We start from the raw sequence: 27599 nt of genomic DNA, 5'->3' as shown, positions 1-27599 counted from the left end.
TGATTAACATGACTGTCCAGGGGTGTTCCATTCAACAAATACTAGAAGTATTTGAAAAAATGTAATTATCTATACTTCTTTTTTTTCCCCTGAACCTGAATTTTGAGCCAAGGGGGCTGAAAGTTTATTATCACTCTCAATGCAAAGAGTTAAAGGGGAGGACAAAAAGTATAGTAATTTGTATATTTGTTTATGTTTTATTAAGTCTTTGTCTAAGATATGTAAAGGCTAGGAGTTGCGTGAACATACTTTTGCAACAAAATAGCGTATTTTGGCAAAAGGAGGACAAGAAAGCAGTTTTAATTCATTTTTTTTAAATTATGTATTTAATTGGAGTTTCTGAGCACTGACATTGAGGTTGTTACACTGTCGGATGCGGCTGTTCTGTTCTCATCAACTGATCTATTACAGCAGTGGTGCGACTTTCAACTTTGCTGTGATGAATAATATGGCACATAGCAATTTTATCCTGATGTATAAACTAACATTTCAAATATTACTTAACGTTTCTTTGATGGTAGTCACAAGCTTTCCTTTCTGTATACTTTCCTCTATCTGCTTCCTTGTTTTCACCTCTTTCCCCCTTCTGTCTTACTCTTTGAGTCATCATCCATAATGTCACATTGTGTTTTGCTGTCACATATTGTTTCTTTGCTTTCTTGTTTCTTTGTGTCATGCCTCACATATTTGGTGAAGAAAACTTCTCAAATCAGGCTTTTCATGGTCCTGTAGCTTGCGTGCCTGTAGCTTGCCTGAGGTTGGTTGTCTTTACCAGTACATTCTGTTGGAGGAAGGAGCAGACAGGAAAGGGACTGCTAGTAATATATGAAACATTGCATGAAACACACGGACAGCGTATTCCCCGTTCTGCACTCTGGAGGTCAAGCTCCTGAAGAAGGAAGACTACATCGTCAAAAGTGTCAGGAATTTGATTCAGTAAATGGCTTTTCGCTCCTTTTGAGTTAGGGTTGAAGGAATCAAGATGCTGATGCTTGATTCCCCCTAAAGTGTCTGACTGCCTACCTTGATAGGTAGACTTGGTACCTGATGTCTGTCTGTCTGGCAGGTGAAGAAAGAAGATAGCATGACCATCACAGAAGCGAGGCAAGGAAGATGGGGAGTAGGAACAAGCTAGGTGTGATCTTTGGAAGCTACTATCAGACGATCTCGTGCTGTGAGTAGCTCTGGCTGTAGGTAGGCAGGAGGAGGTGGTGGAGCAGCGGCTGTAGGTGTCAGCAGTCATGTGACCGTATAGATGGGAGTTGTCAAATGTACATCACTTACCGTAATGCTGTTGTCGTTCACAACTAGCCACAGAGCAACAGCTACTGAGTCTAGCTCTTTTTCACTGTGTTGTTTATTAAGATGACTGTACAGTTAGCTGTCTTTAAGAAATAATTTTCTTAGAATGCCCTTTGTAAGCGAAGGAAGATTATTTCATAGTTCTTTTCATCTCTTTCCCACAGCAGGTTTATTTTGTATGGCATATTTACTGTTACTTTTTTATTTCTGAAGAGACAGCGTATTCCACTTGGGCTGAGTAACTCTGAAGAAGATATATTTTTCTTGCATTTAATTTAAATATATTCTCTAGTCATAGTTATGATTCCATTCCTTTATGTTTCTGATCTATGTGTGTCTTGTGAACAGCAGTGTTATTTGACCCATAATAATTTTTAAAGGTGCGATGCACTCACCTATTTTATTCTTTGTCTTAAGACAGTTCCTCTATTGTGTTTAATTTATGCCTTAACAAGTTGGTGTTTTTCTTTACAAATACTCAAAGCAAGTATGTGACATTGACTAAAAACTTAGCTTTGTTATTTTTTTAAAAGTGGATTGGTTTAAAGAGTGCTTGCTTCAAAGAGACCCAATTCCTCATCAATGCAAAGCTGGTGATACACTAAGTGAGATTACACTGCCCTCTTATATCTCCCCCGCCTCCAAATACTTAAAATTATCTATCTCTGATAAGCCGTCTGGCCACTTATTTTCCTTTATCTACTAATCCCTGGCATTTACTGTGTTTGTATTTTTTTCACACCAGTCTCTTGTCCATTCATACGTAGCAATTTGTCTTCCCTTTTCTGTATGTTCTTGCACTTCTTTCAATCATCTCTGAAGTGTAAGGACAAATTCAGCAACATTGCTTCTAAGCAGAAATGCTCTGTACGTGGCGCTGCCTGCAGAGTGAAACTCTCCAGACGCATTGAAGAGATGACACTCTGATCACTTCTAAATAGGAACACTTTCCTAACTTCTTTAATGTGTTGGGTATCAGCTGTTGAAAAAGAAGTCATCTATTAAAAAAAAGTCCTGAAACTTTAAGCCATCTCTTGGTTATTTCTTAATTTAGTACATTGTTTTGTCTTTTCTGTGTGTGTGAGGTCAGAATTGCTTGCCTCACGTTACCAAGCAGACCTGGAGCCTTTCCTGTTGCTTGAGTGGAGATACATCATCTTATGCATGGATTTTGTTATGATTTGTTTATATTGTGTTTAACACATGGAAAAAAACCTGTCTTTAGAGGGCAATAGCTGTAGTTAGTGGTGTCTTTGGCCATAAATACTGTCTTTAGAGGAAAAGATGGTTAACCTTCTTGTGGGATTTTTTTCTTTATGCTTGCTCCAGGAAATGATCTGAAATACAAGCCCAATTTTAAATTCCTTTTTTGCATCTATGTTTTTCTTTTTTTATTCTCACTTGGTGGTCTGCGTTAAAGTATTTTCTGTCCTAAAGAAACTAGGAGAATCATGACCTCGCTTCTCCTGTGTTGTCAGAAAAGAAATGCAGAAGAGTTTTTTGCCCTCAGTTTTTGTGTCTGCATATAGACATTGAAAATATTCCAGCACAGTTGTTTTAGATGTGGTTAAATGTTTTATAAACATTTGTTTGCCAAGTTTGAATTTATGTATTCAGATATAATACATTTTCAGCTTGAGTGCATATTATTTCTTAACTTCTCTAGACTAATAAGGGCATAGGGAGAAAAAGGAAGTAGCTATATGTGTCATAGAGGCAAAAAAAGAAAATAGTTTCCTTATATCTACTGTCTGTTTTAGACTGGATTTGGGAAGGTGCCAGGGTACTTTCAACTCTTACTGTCTGCAGTGAGAACTGAATACTCTGCGTCAAAATGGAATTATTTTGTGTATTTTCTGGGAAACTATGCAGACCCATCCAGTAAGAGATTCTTGCAAATAAAGCTTTGTTTATATTTTGTAATCTATATGTACTCATTTAAGATTATGGTTTAAAAGCTAATGCACAGGTTTTCTATTGTAATGGTATTGTTCTTTAGAGGCCTCATGAATACTTTAGTATTCTTTTCTTTTTCTCTATTGGAGGGATCGCTGTTCTGAGAGTTTCAGTTTGCAGCCTTAATTTGGGTGAAGAGTTCAAAATTTTAAAAGAAAAAATTCCTAACCTTTATGTTATATAAGTCTGGTTTGACATCTTTTCCGGACAAGTTTTGAGGAAAAGGATAAGTAAATATAAGAGCTTACTGCTTTTTTGCAAGTTAGACAAAAGCATGGGGCCTTAAAACCGTATGTGATTACTTTGAACGTGCCACAACTTGCTGTATGCACCTGGGCCAATGACTTGTGTGTGCTCCAAGCAAGGAGAATGCTCGATAAACATTTGGTGCTACCTGGTAGGATTGGGACCCTATTATGCTTCAGCTGCCCCATTTGTAAATGGATGATGTTTACCTAGATTACTGGGATGCTGAGAACATAAACCTGGACAGGGATCAGTACAGTTTGCTGCTGTTGGCCTGTCCCTTTTCTTTTTACATAGCTCCCCTCCATCACTATGCTTTTCAGAGGTCTGTGTTACATGTATTTCTAAGAGTGGAAAATGATTAAAACTTGCTTTTCTCCAGTGTTTTACATATCACATATTGTGAAGTCTAGATTAAATATCATGAACACACTTGAATCATGTTTTTGAATGAAAATGCGATCATATCTTTATTTGTGCTTTATAGGAAGAAAAGGCTTCTCTCCTGCATCGTACTCAGGAAGAAAGGAGAAAACGAGAGGTAAAGTAGGCTGTAAGCATTTGCATGCACAGTAGATTTTTCTTTGATGTAGTAACATTTACAGTCAAAAGTACTGTATTCTGTACTTAGTTCAGGAATGTTTTGTTTCAGTTTGCAAGTTCTGTATAGTCTTCTAGTATACTAGAACCCTTTGACTGCTTTTAAGGTGCTTCCCAGAAGTGATTTTCATCTCAAAAGAAGGTAGTTAAGCATGCACTGGGTGCAAAGGGAATTTTTCCTTTTATTTTGGTGCTCATTTGATCTAGTCTTTGTTGAGAAAAGACAGGTATTTGGATAGTAAATGGCATTTTTTTGCCCTGTCCATAATCTATTACTATGGGTTGGTCTAGGCAAATTGTCTTCTGCTCCTGGTTCTGCTATGGTTTCTTGGATGACCTTCAGCAATTCACTTCCTCAGTGTGTGCCTCAGTTCTGTGGAGGCAGAATCAGAACAATGATACTTGAATATATCGTAAAGTACTTTGAAATCACCTGATAATTGAGGAGCAATAGAAGCAGTTTTGAGGTTGATGTGTGAGGCTTCAGGAAATTTTAACACTGGTTTGAGATTGAAGCTTACGCCCATGGATAATTCAGTCTGGAATAATACAGAAGAGGAATAGGCATTGAAAGGAAAAATACCAGTTTTAAAACATTAATATATGTGGCAATATGAAAACAAAATTTAGCAATATGGATTTAAAGTGAATATATTAATTTTGTCATTTTTTCCCCCCTTTGATATGAGTAGAAACAATTTTGGTCATAAAAATTATTTAGAAAGCGTAACTATGTAGTTTTCATGCTAAACAAGAAAAGACCTGTTTGCTCCTTAAAGATGCGTTTGACCCTTCCTAGATTAAATACAGGTTCTGCAGTAGCTCCTCTGTTTCTGAGGACAGTTACTGCTCTTTTTTCTTTCCAACCTGGATGTATAATTGTGGACCAAGTTTAAGTATGAAGTTACTAGGATTTCACCAGTTAGTTCAGAATGCTGTGTTATGAATCAAATTTATGATCAGTGAGTCCTTGCCAACATATGCAGAAAGGCTTTTTTGCGCTTCATAAACTTTTTGCCATATATCGAAATAACCCGTTTGGTTGCTTAATTCTGTCTGCTGCAAAGCTGATGTAGAGTCATATACTCATATCTGTATACGTACACACATACACACAACGATTTTCTGTGGCATATATCGGATTCTCACAAAATGAATGACTCCTCTGAGAATAAAATCAGTTATGGCTTGTAAAAAAAATGCCTGTAGCAGAATCTTAGCAGTGACCTCAGACTTAAAACCTTTGCAATTACGGGTCGCTAACTGACAATTATATGTTCTAGGATAAAACCTGTATCTAGAGAAAAGGAGAACATACCTACTTTTTAGTCGAGCATCACATTATGATTATGAAGAGACAGTGCCTCTCTGTAATTTAAACTCTCTCCTGCTTGCCCCCATGCTTTGCACTTTTCCTGTTAGATACTTTGGAGAGAAAAATACCCTTTGGCCTATCAAAATTCTTATTTTGGTCCATGCTTTAGAGGTAATTAGAGTCTTTCAAATATATGCTTATTCTGAGAAATTGCTTTAGGAACTGGAGTTTCCAAGAACAATAAAATAGGCATTGAATAGCAAATTCATCTGGTGTTTCTCTGGTCAGCTCAGGTTAAGTTCTTAAGTTGGATGTGTCTTTATGGCAGAATAAATTAGAAATCAAGTTTTTGCGAGTTGAAAGTTTATGTGAACTTTCCCAAATGTATTTTAATGAAATTTCTGAAAACATTTTGCAGTGGTTTTTTGCTTGGTGGCCCTCAGAATTATGGGCTCATTATAGTTCAAGGATTCATGAGGTTAAAATTTCTCTTCTCAAAGCCGGCTTCTCTGATTTTTACTCTCGATCTTCCCTACTTTCCCTCCCCCAACCACTGCTTTGTAGCTCTAGATTCATGAGCAACTGTTTTCTTTACTTCCCTCTTTCATCCCGTAAGAAACTATATGGACATTATTAAAAACCTGATTACCGTAGCCACTTTCCGTAGATATTTATTGTGATGGGATATGCTGGGGGTGTTGTCAGGGGACTCGCTGAGTGCTTTTTCCATAGTACCTGAAGCAAGCTGGCTTTCAGTTCCTCAGAAAGTGAGCCATTGTGAAGGGATGATTTTAACTACTCTTTCTGGCTACTGCGGAAGACATCATAAAATGACTCACTTTACATGTCTGGTTTGAAGGAGAGGGCAAGAATTTTTATTAATTTCCATATTGTGCTCCTGGGCCTAAAGCATTAAGCCTCATTTTCCTTTTGACAGCAGTATTGTCTCCAAATAACTGTTTTTGTTTTTTTTTTTTTTTTGTGGCTTGTTTTTTTTCCCCTCACATCTAAACTGCACCAGCCTCATAATACTAATACGTTATTTGAATGGAAACAAATAAGCGGGTGTTCAGTGTTAGCTGATCCATGCAGAAAGAGGAATGATGTCATTGAATTTGATGAATTTTTCAACATTTTAGTAGTAAGACTTTGTCTAATAAAATACAAACGTGTTTATTTTTATTTCTGTAGTATTACGTACTTATCGAGTATTAAAAATTCTTCTGCAATATCTTAATGGTAAATTTACGCTTAAAAACAAAGCTTAAAGCTTTCTCCCTAATTTATGTATATTGGATGCAAACTTTCAAACACTTTATTTTACTAATGATTAGTACTTAATTTTCATTAAGAAAATTCCTTTTGAATACAAATATATTTGATAAAATTGTAAAAATTAATCAGTTCCACAATATTTATTTCGATTTTCTTGCTTTGTGTTACAGGAAGAAAGGCGGAGGCTGAAAAATGCAATAATAATTCAGTCATTTGTAAGAGGGTACAGAGACAGAAAACATCAAGTAAGTACTTATTTATTTAGAAAGATGTAAAACAGTTTTGCTGAAAATGAGACTTTCTAGTAATAAGTAATTCCATTGAAAAATCTTCACCTTTCTTGAGTATTGTGTGTGCCCACAAAGTGCAAATTCTTTTTCCCTCTTCACATTTTAATTTGAACCTCAATATTTTAGTAGATGGACATTTATTCTGCAAAGCATGTATGTGACAGTGGACTTCAGTGGGATTACTTAATGGTTTTGTTTAACTGACAAAACATATGAAAACAGTTAGGTGTTAGCAGCTTTCATACACCAGTGGAGCTTTTTTTTTTCCAATATGACTAAGGTGGTAGTTTGAGTCAAGATGATGATCTTTCTAAGTTGCTCTTGGGTAGGTTATTCTAAGAAAGAGTTGTATCTGTTTAAATTCACTTGTATTTATTGACTAAGCTAGATGAAAATGTGATATTCTTTACTTGAAGAGCAACAAATCTGTTGCAATGTGTACTTTGAATTACAGAAGCAGTTATGGGCTTAACTATGATATTGTGTGTATGTTTTGATCTCTTAACAAATGTGTTGAATCTATTTTACTACTTTGCTACCACTTTGGATGGGAAACAAATGAGATTTAAAAAATTTTGCATCTCTATTTTAAATCATAACCATTATTGATATATTGATGCATGTCTTATTTTTAAGTACTCTATCCAAAGAAGTGAATTTGATCGCTGTGCTAATTTGGCCCAATCTGGAGGAACGTTTTCCACTGCTAATGGAGCTAATTTGACTCTTTTAGTTCGTCAGTTACTCTTTTTCTATAGACAGAATGAGGATTCTAAGCGTTTGGTGAGTACTATTACATGCTTTGATCCATAGTACTTTTATTTCATGCACTTTTAAAGTACTCTTTCATTTAAAAGATTTTGTAGGGATGCAAAAAAGGCTTTGACCTGGTCAGTAAATTAATTTAAGAATTCGGGCTTTTGCCAGCCTGCACTCTGCTGTTTTTTGTTTAGACAGAATAACTTAAAATTAGATTTTATATGTGTGCACTCACACACACACACACACACACACACTCTCTGTGAAATGAAGCCTTGAAAAATCTTGTGTGTATTACAGTAATCAGTAATTTATTAAAAATAGTATACTCTATATTGGAATTAATTTTTAAACAGTATTTTCCACTTAGCCCTCTGGTCATTCCTAAGGTGTTTTTTGTGTTCCCCCCCGCCATCAATAACGCTGGCGTATCAATTGCAAACTCACTGCAGACTTCCCAAATGTAGGAGTAAGTATGATTCATAGGAGGTATTAATAATGGACATTAAAGAATTACAGCTTTTTAGAAACAAAAAATTAACAGATAAATTTGTGACCAGAGTAAAGTTATTTGCAATTCAGTCTTAACTTTGAAAGTTTAGTACTAGCAGTTGTGTACTTTATGTTGTGTAACAATTTTTTTTCAGCTGAACATGGTTGTCTTACTTTGTGTTTTGTAAGTCTCCCAAAGGTATTCAAAACAGTATTGCAATATTACTGTCTGTGTTGCAGTAAATAATATAACTTGTTGTTATAAACAGTAAACTTGTGCGTATCTTTTCCCAGGTATGGATGTGTCAGAATTTAATTAAACAGAGTTCTCAGTTTGTTAAGCAATTGGATGGTCCAGACAGACTTACTTGCTTGTTCCAAATAAAAAGACTGTTGGGGCTGTGTTGCAGGTGAATTCTTTTTTATATATGCTACTGTCAAAAGTGTTCAGAAATTACATTGGGCACTTTTTTGTTTCTTTTTGCAGCATGTGAAGTATTAAATGTAAATTTATCTTATGGAGAGGACTGTTTATGTTAAATATATATGTAGGCCATGGGGTAGGATACTTGTTCCTATGTAAGAACAATGGAATTGACTTTCAAGTTCAACATGTGCTTAAGGGATGCCCTGCCTAGGGATAGGCTTAAGTATGCTCTTAACTGTTTACATGTAGCGATATCACTAGCAATATTTGCAGAAACCAGAAGGTTTTCTTGGGAACTGATAGTGATTAGAAGGTATTATCTGAGTTAGACTGATGTTCCAAGGATATGCTTTAGATGTATTTTGTTTTAAAACTAATATTATTTAAGATGCCTTTCCTCGCACTTCATTTTGAATTTAAGGCATGTTAAGCAGCTACATTACTGGCTTCAGCAGTACATTTGTTATTTGTAGTGGGAGGATCACAGGAAGGTAAATCTATCAAGGCGACTTGAATAGCTGGCAGCTAAAGCCTAGTTTTAGAAAGCAATATATTTGCTCTTATCAGTAATAGGAACTAGTTCTATGCTCTGGAGCTTTAAAATATTTTTTTTTTCCTTTTAATGTTGAGGCTTTTTTAGAAAATTGTTTCATTCAAGTGACTGAACCTTGTGTTCTTAGAATTGTGTACACTGCATGTATAATAACCAGTGACACCAGATACTAAAGAATACTTGAGTGGTGGGCTTCAAAGTCCACATAGAGTGGAACACAGCTGTGATATCACTGGATTGAATTGTACATTTTCAGTACAGTTGAAATTGTGGTTTTGTAAATGCAGCTCTCTCAGTATTCACAGTCTCCCTTCCTGACTGGGTGATGTGGGAAAACAAAAGGAGTGGAAGAGGTGTCCCTGCCTATACATATAGGGAGAATGGAGGAAGAAGCTCCTCTTAACTTCACCTTGCCAGCATGATGATGGGTATCTCTACTTGCTTTCTGAGCTACTTTAATTTTTTGCAAAAGCCCAGAAAGTGAGCAGCGGGACAGGTTGCCAAAAAAGTGTTTCCCTGGGATAAGTTCAGATTCGTAGAATCATAGAATCGTCAAGGTTGGAAAAGACCCTTAAGAACATCGAGTCCAACCGTTAACCTATCACTGCCAAGTCCATCTATACCATGTCCTCGAGCACCACGTCTACCCGTTCTTTAAATACCTCCAGGGATGGAGACTCAACCACTTCCCTGGGCAGCCTGTTCCAATGCTTGACCGCCCTTTCAGTGAAGAAGTTTTTCCTAATGTCTAACCTAAACTTCCCCTGGCGCAGCTTGAGGCCGTTTCCTCTCGTCCTATCACTCGTTACTAGGGAGAAGAGGCCGACCCCCACCTCGCTACAACCTCCTTTCAGGTAGTTGTAGAGAGCAATAAGGTCTGCTCTCAGCCTCCTCTTCTCCAGGCTAAACAACCCCAGCTCCCTCAGCCACTCCTCATAAGACTTGTGCTCCAGACCCTTCACCAGCTTCGTTGCCCTCCTCTGGACACGCTCCAGCACCTCGATGTCCTTCATGTAGTGAGGGGCCCAAAACTGAACACAGCACTCGAGGTGTGGCCTCACCAGTGCCAAGTACAGGGGCACTATCACCTCCCTGGTCCTGCTGGCCACACTATTCCTGATACAAGCCAGGATGCCATTGGCCTTCTTGGCCACCTGAGCACACTGCTGGCTCCTGTTCAGGCGGCTGTCAACCAACACCCCCAGGTTCTTTTCCGCCAGGCAGCTCTCCAGCCACTCTTCCCCCAGCCTGTAGCGTTGCATGGGGTTGTTGTGACTGAAGTGCAGGACCCGGCACTTAGCCTTGTTGAACGTCATACAGTTGGCCCTGGCCCAACGATCCAGCCTGTCCAGATCCCTCTGCAGGGCCTTCCTGCCCTCCAGCAGATCGACACTTCTACCCAACTTGGTGTCATCTGCAAACTTACTGAGGGTGCACTCGATCCCCTCATCCAGACCATCGATGAAGATGTTGAACAGGACCGGCCCCAGCAGCTGTAGCTTTTGATGCTGTGGAAAAAAAGGTGACTGTGTAATATTGTAGCTGCAATCAAACCACCACTTTTTGCTACATCTGCAAAAAAGGTCTTGTTGTCAAAATATCTTTTTTTTTCTGTTCAGTGAAACATCGTAGCTATGGTGTCAAAATAATTTTTGCTGATAGGTGCTATCTTTCTGAATGGCTGGGAATGAAAGCGCATTGTTAGGGCAGCTATGCCTATATACACCTCATACTAACAAATCCTTTTAATTCTAAACAGGCTCTTCACCATTTCTGTGGTTACTGGTAGTTGTTTCATAAGCAATTTTCTAAAATGATGGGGATGGTTGTATTCTTAATATTTCAGTCTGTAATCAAGGACATATTGTTTTAGTTACACATATGACGTTGCCCAGCGTTTGTTCCCAGCCCATATTGCTCTGGGGCTTTCATGATGTCATTTTTAATATGGGTAGTAATACATGTTGGAAAAACATGAATTATTCTTTGCTTCTCTTCCAGTTCATGCAGTAGACCTCCAAACTGTCAAATCATTGAAAGCAAGAATTTAGTGGGATTTAAAGAGACAGTCCCATATTATAGAAACCCTAAAATCAGGAATTACTATTATAAAGGTGCCATCAAAAAGATGTAGCTAAACTGCTGAGAACACTTAGAAACCAAGTAGAAATGAGTTATTTTAAGGTGCATGTGAAAAGTTTTCTTTCGTAGTTTTACTTTTAAATCAGTGTGCATATGCCTGTGGTGAAATAAGAGAAATATATTGTTAAATAATTTTGATTTCATTTCATTTATAGGCTATTGCAAAATTGCAATGATGACAGTCTGAATGTTGCACTTCCTATGAGAATGCTTGAGGTATTTTCATCTGAGAATACGTATTTGCCTGTTTTACGAGATGTCACCTACGTGACATCATTAATTGAACAAATTTTGCACTACATGATTCAAAAAGGTGAGTAGCTAGGAACTAGAAGTTCTGGGAAAGACTCAAAAATTAAACAGAATGTAGAATACCTGGAGACCATGTTGTTTAATCATATTTTGCCTTTACCACAGACGCGATGAATTAAGTGCTGCATACACTAACCTATACATTAGATGGGTATTTTGCTTGTAATGATATCACCGCTTGAGAAATTACTGTTCAGTTTCTTTGGAAATTCTGTTTATAAGTTGAATATTCTACCAAGTTACTTATATAGACTTCTACCACAGGTTTTGAGAGGAGGTACAGAAGTTTTATTCCAGTAGCTGTTGACACACCAACACACGCACATGTACACGTGCGCATGCACACACACTGTGCCAGGTCTAAGCTTTAGTTGTGTAAAAGTTGGGCGTTGTTTTGCAGTACTGTTCTCTACGACTGCAAATGTTCGTTATTGTTGCAAATTGGCATTACCTTTTCATCCTGCTAACACTAGAGACACCTTAGCAAAGAGATGGTGACCTAGCTTTTATTTCCTGTGTACCATCATCAGCAAAACTATGTGCTAAACTGCAATCAGTTACACCTGTGCAAACATACTGAAAGTTAATGAATTGTGTAGTTATCACCAAAATTTATGTTTTGTCTTGAAGAAACTTTATTACTCTGGGAATGTGCGAAAAAATTAATTTGGCTTTCTGATGCCATAGCTTGAGTTTGCAAGACTTGTGGATGGGGAGAAGAGACAAAAGCGTTATGAAATAAACATCTTGAATCCGGCTTCATTGGTATAAAACGTAAAAAGAGCACCTTCCAGTTTGTTAGTTAATTGTTAGAATAATTCTATGTTTGTAAGTTTTAAAGTACATTTAGTGGACTAGGCTATCTTATCCTGTTACTAAGGATTTGATTTTAACTACTACGTGTTGAAGTCACTATGAGGAAAAATATGACTGTTATTATAGCACATTTATTTTACTTGCCAGGCCAAACTAAAACTATAGAAGAATTTGTGTTTGTCTCATTGCTTACTATATAACAAGATCTTCCAAAATACATTATACTTTGTTCTTTTAGTATAATATTCAGTCCTCATAACTGATATATGAAAGTTTATCAAGATGTTAGATCATAAATTTTAGAAAAAAAAACCATCAGCTTTTTGATCACTTACAGTCAAAACAAAAAGAAGCAGTTGTGTGCAACTGCAGGTGTTGCGTCTCCTGATCATTTATGATGGTTAATTTGTAAAGAATCTGTAATCAACTTTTATTAGTATATGGTTTTGTATGTAATTTGTCTTCCATGTGCATCTTGTCAGCATTGCTAAGCTATTCCTTTATGGTAACTTCCACTTGTTGCATTGTATGCCAAGGGGTAAGTCCCTGACAAAGGGTCTTGGACTGGACCTCTCAATAATGCGATTTTGCAATAATGCAGAAATGCACTATTTATGCACTTGCAGTGGTTCCTGTAGTAGTGGAACTTGAGTCTTAGTTTAAGAGTTCATTGAGCAAGGGGAAGTTGGTTTAAGAAGAATGAAATCACGTGATTCCATTGGTACTTTAGTAAGACAAAAACAGATTACCCCCTACACTTGTCTTTGTGGCCTGGGTGGTAATGCATTTTATTACTGCCTGAGAGATCCCTGTTTTGGAAACAGTAATTGTGTTCTTCAGCCTGCTAAGGCAAGCTGTTTATAGAATGGAGACATTCTGCCAACAGGACTCTTACCTGTATGATGCAGTCATGTTTTGGAGTAGAGGGGAAAATTCATCATTTCTGAAAGGGTGGAAGGACAGCTGTCGAAGACATGACTAGAGTCACTCAGAGGAGAATATCTTTTTCATAGGTCATTGTTTAAAAAAAAAAAAATCAAATTATTCACTTCATCAGCAGGAGTGGTTGGTCTTGGATGGTTGGAAAAATCAGGCTGACTCTGAATGCAATTATCTATGATTTTATAAAGCGATGTTTCCACAGAGGTGGTTGGTATGGCCTGTTAGTTATGCGAGTGTGACTTGGACTATTTTAAAATGTCTTGCTAAGTAAAGCTTCATGCAATGAACTGTAAAGTATTTTTCAAGTTAAAAATGTTATGTAAGTTGTTTTATACAGAAAAGAAGAAAAATAATATTGTACTTGAAGTGATATTTCTTATTTGCAGGCTACTACAAGTCGCTTTATTTGTTAATTAACAATAAGCTTCCCTCGAGTATTGAGTATTCTGATGTTTCTCGAGTCCCTATTGCAAAAATACTTCTGGAGAATGTTCTGAAGCCATTGCACTTTACGTATAGCTCCTGTCCAGAAGGTGCAAGGTAAATAAAGATAATATTAGATATTTGTGTGCTTGTTTGTTATTGTCAGAGGTGCACAGTTTGTGGTTGAGCGTCTAGCTATTCTTTCAGTGCAGTTTGTTGCTTTATATGCAATAGTAATGATTTTTTCCTAACGCTTTTCATCGATGAAACAATGTAGTTTCAGGTGTGTTTAAGAAAAAGGCAATAAAATGCTGAAGGCTACAATAAACAGAGCACAGAGAATAGCAGGTATCACAATATGTAGGAACATAGGTGTGGAAAAAAATAGATGAGAGCAGAGATGCATCTAAGGGCAGATGGAAAGAATTTTAGAGTTAAAAAGGATTTTGTGACAGAGGAGCTGAGGTTTATGAAGAGAAATAACTACGTTATAGGTTACAAGAAGAAAGAGGCAGGTATGTAGAAAGATGCAAAAAAAAAAATCAAACTCTGGTTGTATCTGCTTGTTTTGTGTTAAAGTAGTTTTGGGGGAAAAAGACTAATTGTGTGTTTTTATTTTTTATTTCAAGAATATAAACAACGAGTTTAACTTCAGAATAGTTTTCTCTGAGTTCATGAAAAGTTTAAACGATAAAATTACATGTAAGATTGTCAGGAAAAGCATGTAGTGCAAGAAGTTCATTTTTGAGAAATCCGAGAAATTTGGTTTATTAGCACAGGATTGATGGAGCACATCTCTGCAGTCTTCTTGATCGATGTGTTCAAACTTGCAAATTGATCTATTGTTCCATGGATACAATTGTGGGAAATTTTGCCTGTATCTTCTATAAAGACAATTTTTCTTCATTTCAGGCAGCAGATTTTTGCAGCCTTCACAGAGGAGTTTCTGGCAGCACCTTTTACAGATCAGATATTCCATTTCATCATTCCAGCGCTTGCTGATGTGCAGACCATTTTCCCTTATGAACTCTTTCTGAATGCACTATTATTAGCAGAAAGTGGATGTTCAAGAGGAAGTGATCAAGCCCCATGGCTCTTTTACTTTGTGTTAACAGTTGGAGAAACATATTTGGGTGAGAAAGCTGAATGTTTTTTTCATATTTGAGTTAATATGTTATGTATTTCCACAACATGGTTCGTTGCCAAGCAAAAAGGACAGTTTGTGGGTAAAAGTATTGGAGAGATCTGTTTTATTAGCTATTCCTACCCTTTTCAGTAAAAAATACACTTAATTTGGGAAGATTTGGCATAATGTGTTCTGGTCAGGTATTTCTGATAAAATAGATTTTATAGTACAGTGGGATCTGGCTAACGATCTTTCATTTCAATGTGTGTGCTACAGGATCCCTTTCAGAGGAAGGACTTCTTGTGTATTTGAGGGTACTCCAAACTTTTCTCTCTCAGCTGCCTGTGTCTACTGCTGGTACAAATTGTCAAGATGCAAACAGTGATTCTGAAGATGAGGATGAAGAGATCAGTAAAATGACAACTACACCAGTAAGCAGTACAGAATTTCTTTGAATGAATTTGTATTATAGCAGCGGCAAATACAGACAAAACCATGATCACCTGAAGTCTGGTATTTTTCCAGCTACATGTAAAAGGGAGTGTGTTGACTTGTTAAAAATAGATGGCTGCACACTGTAAGCAAATGGAACTGGTTGGTTACATTAAAAACAAAACCCTTACTATAATAAGAAATCTTAAAGTACAGGTAGTGTGTCTGCTGAAGGACAGAACTTTTCTTTAACAAAAAAAAATTAAACTTTTCTTCTTTAAATTTGTATTTTATAGAGACTGTATTACTCTCTGTATTCTTTGAGTCTGTGATGATGCTAAGATATCATGAAACATACCAATCTGATCTTCCAACTTAGTATTTTTTTTTTTTCCTCATGGAAATATGACAAGTTCAGCTACAGTCTTTACCCTGTAGAATTAGCTCTGTATTTAAATATATCCACTACCTGGAAAGCCCTCAAAGGGGGAATACCTGCTTTCTATAATATTGTATAGAGACTGTATTATAAATAGAACTTTTCACTGTAGTTTAAACTTCCACCAGTAAAATAAATCCTTTAACCTCCTAACACTTGGATCAAGGCTTTGAACAATCAAAGTTGGAGAGACATAAATTTAAGAGTTTCTTATTGGCCTTTATATAATCTCTCAAAAGAAACTACTATTGAAAGGGCTTATGCAGTGTACAGTCTTTCCTCATGGAATGTGTGAAATTTCACCATATTTAGGGTTCATTTTAAAAAAAAAAAAAAAAAAAAGAAAAAAAAAAAGTCTCGTAGATTATTTTGCCTCCCCACACTGAGCTGGGAATTCTGGATTTCTGTTTCTCTCAGGCATTCTAAGGCTTCCTGGCATTTTCTTTGTTAAGTGTTAAAAGCAAAAGCATACCAGCTCTTCTAAGAGATACTCTTCCTATAATGTCCACTTACATTTCATGTCAGGTGATGTACATTTCTGAAAGATGCAGTGTTTTTAAGACCTCAATATTGAGAGTAACCTCTTATAAACAGCCATGCTGCTGGGGAGTACATGCAACCTTTTACTTGTGCATTTTACCAAGATAGTGTGAATAAAATACTTAATTTGCCAGACATGCACACACTGTATGTGATGTAAATATTGGCAGATTCTACTTGTGGCTTACACATATTGGTGATGTTTAAGAGGCGATTAGGTAAAACCAAAGCATAAATTCTGTTCATAGGCAACTTACGGTAATTTGTAAATTAGAGAAAATCTGCTCTGAGGAGGCTTTAATACCCAACACTCTTTATTGCAATATGTTTTTGGTGTGTTTCTCCTGTGAGTTTTTAATGTATTCCATATTTTTATGCATGCCTGTCTTACAAAACAAAAAACCCAAAATGGGGGTAAGTGGGGAACCCCTCTTTCTTAAAAATTCATAATGAGTTAACTTGTATCCTTCAGTGAGCCGGACTGCTTTGCTCTGTTGGGGGCAAGATAAAGAGAGGAAATAAGGAAAAGAAAAGGTTGAGCTCCACTCAGTTCTAAGCCAAGAGAAAGCATTCCTCTTCGTACACTTCTGGTACTACCCAAACATGTATTAGCCACTCTGAAGTTTTTTGCTGTTTGTTAACCCATGGATTATGAACATGAAAATACTGTTTGTAAAAAAACATACAGTAGACATCTGTTTCTGGATTTCATGTCCAATGCTGACTGATGTCAGTGAGGAAGAGGTGACTATTTGTATATTTTATGCCAGTAAATGACCTTGCCTTATTGTATCCAAGTGTTGCAGAACATGCTTACATTAAAGGGAGTCTTTCCCACTGTCTGAAGTGAAAAGATCGATACCACAACCTGACAGTTGCCTACCTAGGGATTTAAGTTGGCTCTTGGGTCTGAGGCTTTTAAAAATGCTACTGGGATATACATATGTGCTTATGTTTTAATTGTTGTAGAAGAAAACTTTATGTTCTAGGGAAATTCTGGAGTATTATTTTTTTAAAAAAGGGGATATTTGATCATTAAAAAGACTTAAAGCAAATTTTTCTTTCATATGTTTGTAGGGTGATGGGAGAATATCAGTTCAGTACATAACTGAGGAGTGTCTCAAAAAATTGGATACAAAGCAGCAGACAAACACTCTACTGAATATGGTTTGGAGAGACTCGGCTAGTGAAGAGGTCTTTACCCTGATGGCATCAATCTGCCACACGCTAATGGTACAACACCGAATGATGGTGCCAAAAGTCAGGCAAGTATAAATAATAGTGATGTTGAACTGTAGTACATCTAAGATTGGTTTTATTAGACAGACTTGCTTTAAATACCCTGTGGGGTTTTTTCTGTGTTTTCTTTTATGATCAGCTGAAATAAATAAGAATTTCAGAATTTAAATAATAATTCCAGGCAAACCAAAGAGTGGAGTCTTTCTGTTTCTTGTTTTTCTTATTCATTCTGCTCTCTCTGGGGTAATCACTGAAGCCAGAAGTGTGAGCTCTTGGTTTGTTTAGTGAGTTGCAAGTAAGTTAGTATTCTATCACCACATTGAGGACTACGGAACAGGTAGTGTTTGTGATCAGAAAATCACACACAAAGGGATTGCAAAGATCCTCGAAAGGAGTTTATCTGTCTCCTTGTTCAGAGGCAGCGTTAAGCGTCATTCAAGCAGAAGTTTGTCTAGCTTGTTTTAAAACTTGCAGTGATATGGATTCCACAGTCTCTCTAGCTAGCTGGCCACTGAAACCAACTTGTTCCCTGCTCTTTTTAATATATAGCCCAAATCTCTTTCGCTACAAATTAAAATGATTCCTAACTATTGAAAATCACCGTTGTTTGGGAAGGGCTTTGGCACCTGAGATGGAGATAAAAGACTTGTTCATTTGTACAGCATTCTTTTACAAAGACTGGAAACCACAAATGTCAGTAACAATGGAAGAAGATTTTTGACCTTTTTATTATCAGACTAAGACCCACGAGTATCAACACTGTTCTGGTGCAAGTAGTTTTGAATAAGTATGTAGTTGCTGGTAGTAAAGTAAGTATGTAGGGAATGTTGTAAACATAATCAATTCAAACTGCATTGTAAACAGTGATACAGAAAACTAATTAGGTGCTATCTTAGCCCAATGGTGTTTATAGCTGTTAGAGGAAGTAAGATGTCAGTGAAACTGTGATTGCTCGATTAGGGTAATTAGTTCTTTGTAGACTAATTGCATTAGAGCAGGATGTGAGAGCTGAAGATCATAGCAGCAGTTGAATTAGTACGCCCCCTTTATTGTTGCAAGTAGTACATTGCCTTGGATAGTAATTACTGAGTTTAAATGCATCACTGCTTTGACTTGAGGTTTGCTGGTGAACTGTGTGGAAAAGGGTGTTTAATGAACAAAGAAGTCACACAGAACTTTAATTGTATGAGTATGGCATCTATTTCCTCTGAGAAGCCGTATTGGGTCTTTGCAGGTATTTGTGATAACAAGCTAGTTACACATTGGATAAATTCAGGAGTTATGAAAGTTGTACTCAACATCTTATAATGGCAAGCGATTTACAAATTTTAACTTTTGAATAGCTCCAAAATAGCTGAATGTACCAGTTTTAGAAATAAGTAATAGAGATACTAAGATTTGTGTCAGTAATACCAGTGGAATTGCTTTCATGGTCAAAATGAAGTTAATTCATACAGGTATTTTGTAAATTAGACATTCAATTACTAGTTCTGACTGCCAAGTCAATCATAAGTGTTGGGTTTGCCAGGCATCATTGTGACAGGAGATGTCAATCTTTTGTCCTGTTCTCAGTGCATTTTAGACCTGGCCTAAGTTACCAAGCAGCTATTCTAAACATTATTTTTGAGTGGTTTTCAAAGGACATTTGATGCTTGTTTTAAAGGTAGTAAACATTGTGCCATTTCAAAGGACAATTAAAAGATTTTTCATCATTAATTTCTGCTTTTTTAAAATTGCCTGATGATTTTTTTTATTGCCCAAATGATTTTGTCAGATTTCATGATAGTATTTTGAAAGATGCTTCACTTGTTTTGAAACTAACTTCTAAATGACTTACTATTCCGAGTAAAGTGTGTCTATTTATTTAAACCATGTAGAAATAGTTAAGCAGAAATAATTTATTTAAAATTATTTTTAATATATTCTAAGAGCAGAAAAATGCTCTTTTATTTTCTGTTTGGAAACGTACTGGGTCAAATGGTTTAAAAGATAGAAAAGGTTGTTACAAAGACATTGCTTATTTAACAGCATTTCCAAGTGTAATAGGAAATAATTATAATTAAAAGCATAAAGGCTGCAAATCTGCAAAGTGGGATGCTGTATAAAGAGAGTAATAACTGAAAATAACTTTTCAATAACTGTAAAGAAAATTAGGCTAAAATTAACACAGGCTTTGGTAGGGAGGAAACAACAAATATCTCTGTAATAATATCTCTTTAATAGTTCTGAGGCTTTTTTACTTCTTGAAAAAAGGTAAGAAACTCTTAGTGTAGACTTACATCACTTAAAGCTGAATGTTTTTTCTTATTGTGACTTCTCAGTGCATCTTTGATTTGACTGATGATGATATTGTATGGTGTTAGGAACATTGGTGTTGCTGCAATAGCTCAGTTTCTTTCGTTTTGCAACAGAGACCAAGAGAGAACAGAACAAGATACGTGAAAGTACCATGTAGTTTTGAGCGGAAGGAGCAAGCCTCTAAGGTTTTTTTCTGATTCTCTACAGAGAGTGGTGGGATCCAAAGGTGGATTACTGGAAAAGCACATTGCTTTGCGTTAGTCCTTAGGAATTTTGATAAATTCTGAATAAGTTCTGGAAAGGTGCAATCAAGCCCAATTAAAGACAAAGGCCACAAGACTGGAAAAACCTAGCTGTAGCTAGTGTTCAGTAGGCCAGGTGAGAGGTGTAGAATAAAATCGTGATTGTAACAAAGTCATTGGGAATTGTACTTGTTTTTGGAGGGCTAGGGCTTTCATCTTTTCACTGTAAAGTTGATATATATAATCGAATACAGTTATTAAAAACAAACAAAAAACCAACCGTGAGTCTTGGAGCATAGTTGTTATTCAAAAAGAGATTTGCAAGACTTTTTTTCATCAAAACTATACTTTAAATAACTAGTAAATTCTGTTTCTCCAGAATATTTAGGGGCGTAATTCAATACCATGGACTTCAGGTCATCACTATGGCTTAATATTAAATAGTGATGTGCTTAGTCCCTATCAGCCGTCTGATCAGTGCCCCAGAGTGATTGCTAATCTTGGTTTAACAGTTTCACAGTGACCATACATTACTCCTATTTAATTAACCTAACATTGCTAATCTTAACCTATGGTTGAAAATTGTTTGGAAAACTGACATTCTGGTGTAATATGAGCAGCCTGTCTTCATACCTGTGCTGAAGATACTCAGGCTTTACATGAGGCTATTTTAGTAATTCTTTAGGGAATGTTCTTACACTGTTGCGTTTTTCTTAAAACCAGAAACATTGTATATGAAGTTTTTTCATTTTTTTTTTTTAAGCTTTGCTTTGCATTCTTGGTCCAATACAAAGAGAGGCAGAAGCATAAAGCAGCCTCAAGAGGGGTATAGTTCATTTAACGACGGCTTTGTGTGCTGTCTCGTACCTGTGATACCTTGCAGTTCTGAAGTGTCCAAATCCGCTGCCCTGGCAGCAGTGACCTTTTGCAGACTGTATGAGCTCCTCTCATTCTGGTGTATTCTCTTCATTAACTTAAATGGTCTCAGTGGGAAACCGGGCCCAATTTATGACCTAGACTGAAAATCTTGCCTTTAACTAATTAACTTGTAGTGGTGCCTCAGCTAAATTAAGCTTAATGGGTCATTTAATCTGTCCCATTGCGCAGGAGGAATTTTGACACGTTTTTTTAAACCAGAGGTGCCCAAAATACCATTCTGGCAAGTACACATAAATCATGTGGCCTTTGTGGACAATTAGATACCTATGGAGAGAAACAAGGTTCTAAATAAATGATCATTATGTACTTATTTTTGGGAGCAGGTAATTTAATTTGGTATGATTAAAATAGATACTTAACAGAAATCACTGGAGCGATTTTAACTCTGTCATAGCCTGTGGCTGAGACAGTGTGCATTTTCCCACTTGAAAGGAGCTTATCCTTTCTGGTAGTTGAAAAATGGTTCTTCTTCCAAACTACAGTGCTAAATCTGAATATTGAACTTTACAGAAAATCTATTAATGAATCCATTATATAAAACCATGTGTAATGATCTCATAATAAAGGAGGTGGTAGTATGCAGTGAGATTTTCAAGAAAATGCAGAACCACAAGATAGGAGGGGTAAAACCCCAGGGGTTAAACTTTAGCCACTTGGTTTGTTTTTAGGATAGTACAAATATTGACAATGAAATCCCTGAGTTAAATTATAAAAATTTACATGAAAAGAAATAATGTCTAATCTTTTTTATTTCTAGTGTTTGTGTGTGAGGGGTTTTTTTTTTTTCTTTAAAGGAAAAAATGATCAAGATTGTATGGACACTCAAGCTTTATGTTAACTGATCTCTGAACTTTGTGGATTGATAATGCTTTGTCTTGAGCTATCTCTGTGATGTTCTGCAGTTTATTGAGAATTATTATCTTGTGCTGTGTCATTTTAATGTAGTTCTATCTGGAAATGCTGGTTTTTAGCAGATGCACATCTTTTCTCTGCCAAAGAAAAAGACCAAATGAGGTAGATTTTGACCTATTTTAATTCTCAAAGTTTTTATTTTTTACTTTTTAATTTTTTAATTTAATTTTTTAGGCTTTTTCATGTTTTTTTTTTCCCCAGTGTGAAGCCAAAAATTTTGAAACTTTTTAGTACAGCCAATTTCTTGAACTTTTGCAGAGATATGACTTTCCAAGGCCATCCTTGCATTGTGGGTTTTTTTTTTTTGTTGCAATTGTTATCTTCTACTTTGAAAGCCAATTTCTGTACTTGGAGTGGGAGGGTAGTAGGCTGTTTCTGCTGTCATTCCTTTCACAATGGATTATCTTTCAGGTGAATCTAGTGATGTAAAATTTTTGTAACACAAGGCCTAATTCACCCTTCTGTGTTTAGTATGCAGTTTCATGTTTATTTTCTGGTAACAGTATGGAATCTTTAGAATTGATGAATTCATCGGCTTCATATTTCATAGGTATTTCATATTGACAAAATAGGCTGTATGATAACATCTTCTATCAAATCTACATTTTTGTATTTAACCAGATTTTCAGGGAAGGGAAATGTGAAAGTTGAATACATTCAGCATTTCTGGAATCAGGCCATGAAATATAGCAATTGCTACAATTGACTGCCGGAATCACGGATATGGAATAAAAATGGCTAAAACTTAGACAAAGGTTATTATTATAAGCTCTTAAGGTTTGTCCTTCTTTTCCCTTCATTATTGCTGAATATTGCTAGAATGAAAAAATGAATTACATTATGATAGGTTCAGTGTCCATAATGTTTGTTCATTTCTGCTAAAACTATTACATAATTTCCAGGGATGATTGTAAAATTAACAAGTTTTTACTTGGAAGCCCCATGAGACCTAACGGCATGGTGCCAAATTACTTTTCATTTCAAATATGAGGTTGAAAACTGAAGGTCACTGAGGAAATTTCTCATTTCAGAAACCAAGACATCTGAGCTATCATTCAGATATTTAAACATTAAAATACAAATCCTTATTCTAAATTAGCTAGATATAATAAGCCCTTCCCTACATGATAATGCATAATTTCCACCCAAATTTCAAAATAATGTGACTTTAGAAGGAAGTAAAATTCCCATGTATTAAATTCAGGTTGAATTTTTTCAAAAATTCCACATATTTAAAGTAGAACTTAATTTTACAATAAAACTTATCTTAAACTGGCATTAGCTGCAATTGCTTCAAATTTGACTCAAACTTAGTAATGATCGTCAACATGCAGCTTCTCTGGCATATGTGAAGCTCCCAGCTCTTTTTAAAGGTACTGAACTATGTATTTAAAATTCAAAGTTTTTGAAACAAGAGGGGTGATATTTCAGCAAAAATGCACCGCAAACCAGAGACTGACTTTATTTCATTTTCCCTTCTTCTGCACGTTCCCATTCTATTTCCAAAACTCCCCGTACCTGCGAAACGCGATCCTTTCTGTTTGGTGAAGAGTTCCGCCCTTCCTAATGCTGCCTTAGCCTCGCATGCACGCACGGTTCCTTGTCCGTGCGACTGGCTTGGTGAATGCATGTGCAACGAGAGCCTGAAGAAGGGGCTAGCTGTGTGGATGTGTGAGAGTATCCACAGCAAAAAGAGCCTGCAGCCAGTAAGCGAGGACCCAGAGGCATATGGCACTATGCAGTGTTTGTTTGTGAGTGGGTGTGTAGGTTTTCTTGTGGGTTTTTTGTTTTAATGTCTTTAAATGAATTGCTGTGTAAACCATTTTCAAATGTTTTTAAGTGTTTACCGATATTTTAGTTTTTTCCTTAACGAGATGTGTGCTTCCTTTCCTTTTGCCATCTGGCAAATTTTAATTTGTCCCTGTGGTCTGTTATAAATATTGGCTTTTCAGGCAGCAGCACTTCCAGTCTACCCTCCCTGCTCCCATTTCCTAGCCTCCTACCTCTTGTATGCATGGTCACAGGGAATTTTGATGTTATAAGGCTATTGACCTCTGAGAGGAGATGTGGACATGAGTATCTGTTTACCTTATTTATTCTATTAGTAATTAGGAGACCTAGGAAGGTAGCATTTAGGATAGCTAACTGCATATAGTTCTTCAATATCCAAAAAATGACAGGTTAGTCAGTCAAATCCATTGGGTTTCCTAGAAGGTATTGTTTCAAATAATGATGTTTATCACATATGTTGCTTCCTGCAGGGGAAAAAAATGGGCTGAGGGAGACCTTTTAATTCCAGGAAGCGTTTTATTTCTCATTTCTATAAAAAGTTCATCATGCCGTAATCATGTCTGAAATAATATGGTTAAAGTCAGTCCTGTATATAACTGACTTATGAGCATACACATTTATTTTTACAGGTGGTTAAACCGTTTTCTGTCTACAGATGGATTAGTGTATGTGTATGGGTAGCTGTCTTGACAGACATTGTTCCATTGATGATGTTATATCTGCCATGCAGAATATACCAGTAAAATTGCTACATAATTTTAAACCAATAGTTGCTTCTAGCATAGATTAACTTTAAGGTATTTTAATCTACTTCTTGCAAAAATTGCTATTAGTCAGAACAACCATGGAAGTGACCTGTTTACTATTTGGTGTGGGTTTTCTATATTAGAATTTTAAAAAATCCCAGATAAATAACATACACTCTGAGTTATTTTTATTTAATGTGTGTTTAATTCTGTGCAATACTGCAAACTTGGGTCTATATTGTGTGGTTTGTTGCTGAGTTAATGAAAACTGTATTTTAGGTATAAGGATTTATGTGCTTGTTTTTCATCTTTGGGGCTTTCACCAGATTTGATTAGAATAAGAACCTCCATCTTGAAATAATAAATTTGAATTGTTAATGTTTGAGAAATGCTTGACAGAAAAGTTCTTATAGAAGCATTGTGTTTTGTGAATACAGTATTTTGGAAGACAATTTATTTGAACTTCCTCTTGCAGGCTTCTTTATAGTTTAGCCTTTAATGCCAGATTCCTGAGGCATCTTTGGTATTTGATATCTTCAATGACTACACGAATGATTACAGGGTATGTATTATACCATTTCTGAAACTGAGTCTTTGTTAATATAGAGCATATCTAGTGGAAAGAGAATGGGACAATTGGTGGTATGACAGTGCTCGTGGAAGATGATTGAAAACAAAACTGTAATGGTTACTTAGCTCCTATGACTTCATAAAACTGAGCAAAATCTTGGGAATTGGACAGTTGTAAATAATTACAGGTAAATAAATAAAATCTTTATTTAAAATAAGGTGGATGTTTTGTAGTTTTTGGAGTGCTTACTAGCATCAGTATAACAAACACTGAAGCTCCAAGTACTTCATCCCAAGTATGTGAGTTTTATCTCATACACTTCGACTAGTCCAGGAATTGATGGTGGCAGAAGCGTGTTCCCAGGAACTGAGGCATTGGACCTACAGATTTGTTCTGTGCTGACATGCAGATTAGCTACTCACTTTGCTTTGCCTCTCTGTTCTAAACCAGAAAGTATCTGCAGTCTGTAATAGCTAACGCCAAAGTTTATATATCATCAAGACACTGAGATACTATAGTGACAAGAACTTACAAAGAGTAACATTATTTTGCAAGAATGGGAAACAGTAGTTATTTAATTGAGAGCACTGTCCTTATTTTGCTGTAGGAACTGCTACTAAATATTTTTACTAGAATGCTGAAGTTAATACTTTTTAAGAATATTTAATTACCCATCCCTTTAATTTTGCATTTTATATTTTAAGGTCTATGGTGCCACTCCTTCAAGTGATTTCAAGAGGCTCTCCAATGTCTTTAGAAGACTCTAGTCGAATTATCCCTCTCTTCTACCTTTTTAGTTCTTTGTTTAGTCATTCACTTATTTCTATTCATGATAATGAATTCTTTGGTGATCCAATAGAAGGTGAGTTTCAGGCATACTAAATAGCAGTGCTTTGCAAAATGTTTTTGTGTAAGGCTACAGAGTTCCCTGGGCAATGATTTGCTGACATCTGTGGGGAAGGCTCTTCTGGGCTGACTTGCTGATAGTCCCCTCAGCACTCAGTTGTCAGCTGGCTCTTTCATGGTGATTGCATTTAAAAAAAAAAAAAAAAGGGAAAAAAAAGAAAAAGATAGTCTGCACCTTGGGAACCCTAGCTTTACAGGGTCTGAATGGAAGTTCTTAATCATGACAATTTTTAATGAGTTAGTGAAGAGAGTGAAGTTCTTCTGGACTGAACCTGTAGTCTAATGTAAAAATTTAACATAGCAGGAGTCACAGAAGAGAATAAGAGAATATTGTAATTAAAATCATTGTGACTGCAAACAATTACAAGACCTGATTGCCTTTATAAATGTATATTCATTCTCTTTTTGGGTGATGTTTCTTTTCTCTGCCTTTAGATTTTGTGTGTGAATATTAAAGTTCCAATGAAATAAGTGGTTTTTTAATAACAAAATGGTGAAGAAAAAGTCATTTAAAGAAACTTAAACTTGTGTTTTATGTAGTTGTAGGTCAAAGACAATCATCAATGATGCCTTTTACACTAGAAGAGCTTGTAATATTATCACGCTGCCTTCGAGATGCATGTTTAGGAATCATAAAGTTGGCTTACCCAGAAACAAAACCAGAGGTTCGTGAGGAATATATTGCAGCATTTAGAAGTGTTGGAGTAACAAAAAATACAGAAATGCAGCAATGTATACAGACGGAACAAAAAAGGTGGATTCAGTTATTCAAGGTAAATTATGTCAATTTTCAGAACGTAATTAAATAAAGTTTTCAGGCTTCTGCTGAAGATAGGAGATTTTTTTTTTCTCTAATTATACTCTTAACACAGTTGTTACAAGGAATATAGATTTGGGAAGGTTGTTTTTTGGTGTATATGCTAAACTTTGAGTAATTAAATTCTGAGAACTGTAACAGTTTTTTTTGCTTCTGGCAACTCTTAATTTTCCTGTTTATCCTCTTTATAAAAAAGTTACTGTATAGAACATAGGTTTTAACTTGGACTTCCATTCAGCAAGGTACTTAAGCATGTCATTTTAACTTTATGTAGGTGTGAAATTCTAACTGAATCATATGAGCACTCAAGTACTTCTGTATTAGAGGCTTCACTAAATTGGTACCATGCTGCATTGATTTTGTTGGTGTTCTACTAAAATATGTTGGTACTACTCCTTTTGGGTTTGGTGGAACACTAAGGGGATGGTGAGTCCAGCTTAGCAAGTGTAGACTTAATGTATGTTCTTTCTGGATATCTACCAATGTATTTCTGCTAGTTTTATCCATGGCATCCTACCGAAGACATGAGTTAAGAGAAGCTGAAAATGTTGGCAGGAAAAAACCTAATGTAACTGTTGCCGAAAAAAAAGGAGTGCTTGACTTGTCATGAAAATTCTGCAGCAAACACATCTAGTCAGCTAAAATTGCTCATTAAAGAAGTGGGAGCAGAAGAAATGCATTTTCCAAATTGAATGCTAGATTTACAGTCTGTTTAATACTGGCGACCTCTCGCACACTAATGTTCAGTTCG

At 36.1% G+C, this 27599-nt stretch overlaps 1 protein-coding gene across 1 annotated transcript in view; it reads left to right on the top strand.

The window, feature by feature from the left end:
• UBE3C (ubiquitin protein ligase E3C) overlaps positions 1-27599 on the top strand; it is an 82841-nt gene that overhangs the window by 6872 nt on the left and 48370 nt on the right. The window contains exons 2-13 of the mRNA XM_087730039.1: positions 3992-4045; positions 6865-6939; positions 7621-7767; positions 8530-8645; positions 11513-11670; positions 13814-13967; positions 14763-14983; positions 15253-15407; positions 17465-17652; positions 25030-25116; positions 25830-25987; positions 26572-26804. Coding sequence (XP_087586165.1) covers positions 3992-4045; positions 6865-6939; positions 7621-7767; positions 8530-8645; positions 11513-11670; positions 13814-13967; positions 14763-14983; positions 15253-15407; positions 17465-17652; positions 25030-25116; positions 25830-25987; positions 26572-26804 — 1746 coding nt within the window. The remainder of the gene's footprint in view (positions 1-3991; positions 4046-6864; positions 6940-7620; positions 7768-8529; positions 8646-11512; positions 11671-13813; positions 13968-14762; positions 14984-15252; positions 15408-17464; positions 17653-25029; positions 25117-25829; positions 25988-26571; positions 26805-27599) is intronic.

Source organism: Nipponia nippon, unplaced genomic scaffold, assembly GCF_047370975.1.
Source record: "Nipponia nippon isolate SJK-2023a ecotype South Korea unplaced genomic scaffold, ASM4737097v1 scaffold_1, whole genome shotgun sequence".
Lineage (NCBI taxonomy): Eukaryota > Metazoa > Chordata > Aves > Pelecaniformes > Threskiornithidae > Nipponia > Nipponia nippon.
The sequence above is the reverse complement of the archived record's forward strand: the minus strand, read 5'-3'. Positions and strand labels throughout refer to the sequence as shown.